The sequence below is a fragment of the Otolemur garnettii genome, unplaced genomic scaffold (genome assembly GCF_000181295.1).
Source record: "Otolemur garnettii isolate 467f Iridium unplaced genomic scaffold, OtoGar3 scaffold00006, whole genome shotgun sequence".
Taxonomy (NCBI): Eukaryota; Metazoa; Chordata; class Mammalia; order Primates; family Galagidae; genus Otolemur; species Otolemur garnettii.
The window spans coordinates 43,237,993-43,246,399 of record NW_003852401.1 but is presented as its reverse complement, the minus strand read 5'-3'; the positions used below and the strand labels follow the sequence as shown (position 1 = coordinate 43,246,399).

The 8,407-nt window shown below is 32.8% G+C and overlaps 1 protein-coding gene across 1 annotated transcript in view; it reads left to right on the top strand.

Annotated features, from left to right (window-relative positions):
* AGTPBP1 (ATP/GTP binding protein 1) overlaps positions 1-8,407 on the top strand; it is a 185,611-nt gene that overhangs the window by 153,075 nt on the left and 24,129 nt on the right. The window contains exons 24-25 of the mRNA XM_012812988.2: positions 1,650-1,826; positions 7,494-7,654. Of these exons, the coding sequence (XP_012668442.1) occupies positions 1,650-1,826; positions 7,494-7,654 (338 nt within the window). The remainder of the gene's footprint in view (positions 1-1,649; positions 1,827-7,493; positions 7,655-8,407) is intronic.

Below are 8,407 nucleotides of genomic sequence, written 5' to 3'. Positions count from 1 at the left end.
TTTTTTTTTTTTTCACTAATTTTCTTAATACTAGTCAGTATTATACCATGTGTGTTATAAGACTTGCTTTGACAACATCCATTCATAAATGTATATATGTATAGGATATGTAGTTTTTATCTTTTTATTTTTTTTTAACACTTTCACATGATAATATTTGCTGACCATCTTTTTAGGTCATCATGTCTGGATCTATCTCCATCTTTTTAACAATTTCATGAGCTTTTTATTGTGCATTTTTGTTACTCCTGTATGAGTGTACCAACATTTATTTCAGTCTCCTATTGGTGGTCATTTGATTAATAGTGCAAAATTGTCTTTCATAAAGTTTGCACAAATTGATACTCCCAAATACTATGATGATAGTGCTGTTGTTCATAACCCTTATTACATTGTACATCATCTTTGCCAGGTGAGAATAATGTCTCACTTTTCAGTTAGCATATATATAATTATAAATGGGGTTGAGTTTTCCCACATCAGTCCAGCTAAGATCCCTCTCTTTTAAAATAGCCTTTTCTCATTTTCTCTGCTTGCTTTTGTATGGGTCATCTAATTATTATTTTTGAAATCACTATGTATTTTACAAATATATTTTATAACTTTTTGTTTTATGATGTGTGGCAATTTGAAATTTATAATATTTGTTGATTATTTCCTTGGAGCACCATGTTGGTGCTCAAAAAGTTTTAGGATTTTTGGATTTGGGATATTCAGCCTGTATGATGTTCACTTTATTGCAAGAAAATAAGTGATTTAGCTTTAATAAAATAAGTGTATGTATATTTTTATAAGTATTATATTTTTAAGTACCTTCTAATATTGCTAAATATTACAAATAATAGATCATGGCTTTCAGGGTTTTGAAGCTTAGATAAAGCTTTACTCTTTAAAAGTACAGTTCCATGTTTACTATTTTTAGTTTCATTTTAAAATTTTACTTATTAATTTTAAATTTTAAAACTCAATCCAGCTAGTATTTAATTTAATGAAAAGTGGTTTCAGATTTTGTTCCTTAATGGTTATCCACTTGTGCCAACATTTAATGAATGATCAATCTTTTCTCCACTAATAACAATAATAAATAAGACCTGCCTGTTTAATTCTTTGTTGAGTTTTACCTATTTGGCATCAGTGTCACAATTAAGCTTACTTGAGATATACAATATAGATTGGTAAGTGTTGGGTTATTTTTCCAGCCCCCTTTTGTTCTCTAATATTTCTTGGAGTGTATTTCCATATTTATACTCTTAGATGAAATTGAGGATAATTTTCAGTTGTAGAAAATTTTTGAGGTGTTTTGATTATGATTGTCTTAGCTTTTTAAATTAATTTAGTGATGGATGACATTTACCATGTTAAATCTCTTGATTAGACTTTCAAGACTACATTTACTTTGTATTGGTTACTAGTATGAATGTGGTTCTTTCTTCCAATATGCTTTCTAACTAGTTACTATATTTGTTTAGAAAAGCAGAAAATTCTAAATTAGCAAGAGGACCATTTTGATGTTTATCTAACAGGGGATATAGCAAGAAGATCCATATGGCCCTGCTCTAATTACTGTGCTTTCATAAAAAAATTTAAAAATTAAAAAATTAAAAAGTGCTTCTTGGTTTATTTTATTATCATCTGTGTCATTTTTACAGACTTTGCCTAAGGTACTGAGCCATATTGCTCCAGCATTTTGCATGAGCAGCTGTAGCTTTGTAGTGGAAAAATCTAAAGAATCTACAGCACGTGTTGTAGTTTGGAGGGAAATAGGAGTACAAAGAAGCTATACCATGGAGAGTACTTTGTGCGGCTGCGATCAGGGAAAATATAAGGTAAGACGTCGCGGGTCTTCTAGTCATAGGAAATGTTCGAAGACTTTCCTTTCTTATATACACTCTTAGTTTGAAGCGTATGGTAAAATTTGTTTTCCATGAATTACATGTAATTTTTGGAATAATGGAGTTGAATCATACGCAGTTTTAAGAACAGGTTTTTTGGTTTGGCGCCTGTGGCTCAAGCGGCTAAGGTGCCAGCCACATACACCGAAGGTGGCAGGTCTGAATCCAGCCCCGGCCCGCCAAACAACAATGACGGCTGCAACCAAAAAATAGCTGGGTGTTGTGGTGGGCGCCTGTGGTCCCAGCTACTTGGGAGGCGGAGGTAGGAGACTGACTTGAGCCCAGGAGTTGGAGGTTGCTGTGACCTGTGATGCCATGGCATTTCACCCAGGGCGATAGCTTGAGGCTCTGTCTCAAAAAAACAAACCAAAAAAAAAAAAAAGAACAGGTTTTTTTACATCTCTGAACTAGACAGCTTGCTTGGATCCTTAAAGAATTCTTGGATATTTGAATCTATTTAAGAAAGAATGTTGGACTGATTCTCACTTACATTGGATTTAATTTTGACCAAAGTACATTACTTAAACATTAATTTTTAGTTCAACCTGGTAATATGTTGTTTAGGATATTGTATCCTCATTTATAAGTGAAATATGTTTGTAATTTCCCCTTTATAATAATATATTTTCTCCAATTTGAATATCAGGTGTATCCAGATTAAGTAGAATGATTTTGAAGTATTTCTTCTTTTTCTATTGTCTATAAGATTTGGCATAATCTGTTTTTTGAAATTATCTTTTACTTTTATTTACAAATATTCGTTGTTTATCTTCTGAGACTTCAGAAAAAAATAATAAGAAGAAGTTAACTGATGACTCCATACTGAACATCAAAGTCAAAGCATTCTGTAATAGACACTCTTATTTGATAATGTGAATGCTACTTTCTTTGCATTATTATTATTATTGTTTAATATTTCAATGCAGCAATCATCTGATTTCTTTTCTGAATGTATTTATCTTTATTCATTCTTTACATGGTTTTATCTTCATTCGTTCTTTACAAGGTTTTTGTTTCTAGTCCTTAAACATTGTTATTGTTATTAAATGTTAAGCCTTTTTAATTTTGTGAAGGCAAAAAGTGGAAACCTGATAAACACATGTATATGTGAAAAAACAGTACATTGAAGTACATAGTTGTTATAAATACAAATTAGTAATTTATAATAAACTATACAAGTACATTATTAATAAAAATTTTCTACCATTTTAATTTATTGGCTGTATGTATATTTTTATGCATTTAAATGTGGACATATTATACTTATTTATAAAGCAGCTGGTTTGTTACAGGTTTTTTGTGTATGACTTTTAAAGGCGTATCTCTTTATTAAATTTCTTTCTTTAATAGCTACTCTCCTGTGGTACCACAGGCTTTTACTGGATATATTCAGAGTTTAAATTTTACTTTTGAAATAAAAGACTAGTAAAATGTTAGGTAATTTGGGGCTTTTTTGAATTTTAAGGATTGAGGACTGAATGCATAATGAACTGGACCTAGATAAGCAGTGAGCAGGCCTGAATTTTATTTTTCTTGCTTTGTTAGAGAAAGATTTCCAGGGGTCATGCTAATTATTTCATTCATTCTGTTTGTTAATTTTGTTATAGGGAAAGATGGTACTGAGTCTGATGGTGATACTTAACTATTACATAGAGACAGTTATAACTTTGTTTGAAAAGAATTAAAAATCTAACTGGTTACCATTAACCAATAAACATATTATAGTTGGTGTCATATATTTCTGGAGAGCCTAAATGACAACTTTGTCATTCTGTAACAGACTGGAAGAAAATTGTATTGATTTTGCAATTCACATTCAAACTTTTGGGACCTAGTAAAGTAGAACTTGAAATTCCAGTTATTTCCATCAGGTGATTTCTTCCCTAAATTTTAGGTTGATCACAGTGTGCCAATACTGTGAAACAATGATTTATAGTACCAAGGACATGATGATGGGGAGAGATAAGATGTAGCCTTAGCACCACTCCGGCTCCCAACCCTGTCCCCTACTCATTGCTTTAGTGGACAATTTTTGTCAAGGGTCTCATGTTGTATAAGTGTGTAGGATGGGAGAAAACTTGAAAATTAGTTTAAGTGTAGGAAAGAGGTAGCAGCTAGGGAAAAACCTTGGGCTGGGTGATTTATTGAAAAACATTGTAAATGACTTCTTAAAGAGATAATTTCTGCATTGTGGCCGGAGCAGGCGATTTAAAGCATCTCTCTGAAACTAGCCCTTGAGCAGTGAGGAAAGAAGCTGTCAGAGCATTTAAGACTTGGATGCCCTCTGAAGTCATGTAGTATATAATAGTCATGTTTTGTTATTGTATTTGGATTCACTGATAGACTTTTCTTAGATTTAAAAATATATTTTATTTGTATTTTAATAAATTTATTTGGTCATTAAAATAAAGCTAACCTACCCAAAGCTAACCTACAATGTAGGGTATATGGCACAGCTTCTGGGTGTGGGACACTACAACAGTGACTCTTCCTAACAAACGCAAATTTTTGTATCCTCACATTAATCTGGGAAAGAAAAATAAATAGATAAAAAGAAAGCTAAAATACATTTTGAAGCATAAAATGTTAAAATAATTTTTTAAAAGTTATTTTTGTTTTTTTTAACCTATAAATTCATCAACTTTTAAAAATGGATGCCAAATAAATACTTATTTCTCTTATGTATAATTTGGTTAATAGGGTATAAATTGTTTTTGTTTTTTTTTTTTGAGACAGAGCCTCAAGCTGTCCCCCTGGGTAGAGTGCCATGGCATTACAGCTCACAGCAACCTCCAACTCCTGGGCTCAAGCGAGTCTCCTGCCTCCGCCTCCCAAGTAGCTGGGACCACAGGCGCCCGCCACAACGCCCGGCTATTTTTTGGTTGCAGCCGTCATTGTTGTTTGGCGGGTCCGGGCTGGGGATTCGAACCCGCCACCTTAGGTGTACGTGGCTGGCGCCTTAACCGGTTGAGCTATAGGCGTCGAGCCAATAGGGTATAAATTGTTTTAAAACTCTTAGGGAAAGAAGTGTGCCTTACTGAGCCAGGTGATTTTTTTTTTTCTTCCTTTTAATGTCTAAAATGCAAGGGTTTGATTTTTCAACATAAATTTTAAAAAAAGTTAATAGACTATGTTTTAAGAACAAGTTTAGGTTCAGAGCAAACTGGAGTGGAAAGTAGCAGAGAGTTCCCATATAATACGTGTTAACACCCATATACGTACATAACATAAATGTTTTAAACTTGTTAGCTAATAAGTTTGTAAGTCTATTAATAGTTCAGGAAACAATCTCGTTCACACTCATTGATGTTTTCGTGTTATTGAATTTTAAGTTAGTAGTATTTATTTATTTATTTTTTTGAGACAGAGTCTCAAGCTGTTGCCCTGGGTAGAGTGCTGTGGCATCACAGCTCACAACAACCTCAAAGTCTTGGGTATAAGGGAGTCTCTTGCCTCAGCCTCCCAAGTAGCTGGGACTACAGGTGTCTGCTACAGTGCCCAGCTATTTTTTTTTTTGTTGCAGTTGTCATTGTTTTAGTTGGCCTGGGTGGGGTTCGAACCTGCCAGCCTTGGTGTATGTGGCTAACATCCTACCCATTGAACAATGGGCACTGCCCAAGTTATAAGTATTTTTATTTTTATTTTCTATAAACTAATTAAGATAACCTAATTATAGCCTTACAATATGGGGAGGAGGGAGGGTTAGGGGAGGGGTAGAGGTGGGTGGGTGGAGGGAGGGTGATTGGTGGGATCACTTCTATGGTTTATCTTACAAAGGTATAAGTGAATCTTTCTAAAAGCAGAGTATGAATGTCTTAATAACTAAGAAAATGACACGAAGGCTACATTAACCAGTTTGATGAGAGTATTTCAAATTGTATGAAAATACCCCGTGATGGCATTAATGTACACAGCTATGATTTAATTAAAAAAAAAAGAAAACAAAAAAACCTAATTCAGAAATAGGTATGACCTTTCTAAAACTCTTAAATTAAGAAGGCAAATGAATCTTTTAATTAAGTCTATTAAGTTAAATTTCCTAGAATATTTGGGAGATAGCAAGCTCTTTATGTAAACTAAAAAAAAAAATATTATTATAAGTGTGTGAGCTTCATGTAGAGTAGTAATTTTCAACTGGTGTGCTGTGGCAAGGATCTTAGGTATGCCATGACAATTTTTAAAGATCATTAATTAAATTATTTTCAAAAGAAGTTCAAAACACAAGTGTATTCTTTTTTTTACTTTTTTTGATCAATATAATTTAAGGGTGCCATGGAAGTTTAACTATAGGTTCATGTGTGCTGTGAGAAAAAAAAAGGTTGAGAAACACTGATGTAGAGTAACAGTTTTCATAATTCATTTTATTCATTTATGTGTGTGCCCTAGGAATTCGTGAACATATTAGTCTGGTCATTGAAAAGATTTCTTTTTTTGTTTGTTTGTTTTTTGTCTTTTTTGAGACAGTCTTGTTCTGTTGCCTGGTCTTGAGTATAGCAGGGTAATCATAGCTTACTGCAGCCTTAGGCTCAAGGCTCCTGGATCAGCCTCCTGAGGATGTAGGACTACAGGCACAGGCCACTGTGCCTGGATAATTCTTTAATGTTTTGTAGAGACAGGATCTTGCTGTGTTGCCAGGCTGTCTTGAACTCCTGGCCTTAAGCAGTCCTCCTACCTTGGCCTCCCAAAGTCCTAGGATTGAAGGCATAAGCCATAGTGTCTGTCCTGAAATGTGGTTTTTATATTAGTAACACTTTCTCTTATGTTTGCTCTCATATATACCATACAGCTTTTGTTGGTGTGAGGATTTCACCTATTTAGGAATTTTATCTGAAAAAGAAATGATAAGGGGTATCTTAATTTGAAGTCCATTTTTATGGTTTAATGTGGTAAGTTTTGTTAAGCCTTATATTGCTTATTGTGGTAAGCTATTAGTTATTAAGAGTGGGGTGTTGAGGCAAAATATACTTTTCACTTTAGTAGGCAAAATTTGAAATGGGCATCTTAATTGACACAGAGCATAGGAACTTAATGTACTACTTCATTGGCTTAGATTTGTTTGATTCTTTTGTTTTGGCAGTTACCTTTCATTTTTTTTTTTTACTTACCAATTTCTCTTATCATACAGTAAAAGTATCCATAAGGTAAAGTTCAAGTATACGTATTGGAGCCTTGATTTTAACATTATAATATTTCAAAATTGGCATTCAAAGTAGTGGATTACAAGAAATACTAATAAAATCTTGTTCAAATGTTGTTTCTTACATGAACTTTGAGAGTATCATTAATCAAAAATGTTTGTCTTTTTCTCCTCAGCATGTTGATGAAAATAGTTTGTATAATAGTAAATGAGAATAGACATTTTAGAAATGGTCTTTTAGAAAAATGGTCTTTTAGAACAGTTAATTTCCTTTGTGACATAGACTAATCTTGTCACAATCTTCACTATTGTGAAGATATACTCATTCAATCTTTGTTTCATAGAGTACCAATCTTTTAATCTTACTAATATAGTTATAAATTCTTCTATAAAACTTTAATGAGATGCAGCCAGAAGTTAGCAAACTCTTTCTAATTATATGTGTAATATTACTTTATTTCTAGGGTTTACAGATTGGTACTCGAGAATTGGAAGAGATGGGAGCAAAATTTTGTGTTGGGCTTTTGCGTTTGAAAAGACTGACTTCCCCATTGGAATATAATATGCCTTCCAGCCTGCTTGACTTTGAAAATGATCTAATTGAATCAAGCTGCAAAGTGACAAGGTGGGACACAATCGTTTCATTGTTTTACTATATTGCAATGTACTGTTGCACCTCATTAAAATAGTTAAGCATAGGAAAGGCATGGAGATTTTGACAGTCAAGTAGGGCATGTTTAGAATTAATATAATCAGGTGTACACATCTAATATTTGTTTCAAATTTTGATCATATTGTTGATTCTTATAATGTTTATAGTTGGATGTGATTTAATAAAAATATCCTTAAACTTTGAATGCTGTTTTTAGTGATTATAATGGTTTGCTTTTAAACCCCAAATAAGCAATGTGACGAATACTGCACTTAGATAGTATCCAAATTAAGAGGGCTTAGAGTCAGGATTTATATTTCAAAAGATTTTTTTTTAGTGATGTTTACACATATCAGATAGCTGTCCAATAACTTTCTAGTTATATAGTATATATTAGAAACAGTAGTATCCTTTTGAAAATTTAGCTACCTCTGCCAAGTACTTTTCTACATAGGTAATCTTTTTCTCCTAAAATTCAGTGTATAAAAATTTGCTCAGTTAGGGCTGGCTCAGAGATAATTCAGTATTAACAATTTTTAATCATAATGCCAGGGCTTAACGTTTTATAGTTTCATCGTAAAGGTAAGAATAGTCTCATTTTATAGAACCTTTAAGATTTTCGTTGTTAGGTATTAACTTGTTTATTATCAGATTTATTAATTTGTTGCCATGTACTGTTACATATATGTCGCATAGCTCTTTTAAGTATCGTAAAATGTTAATTGA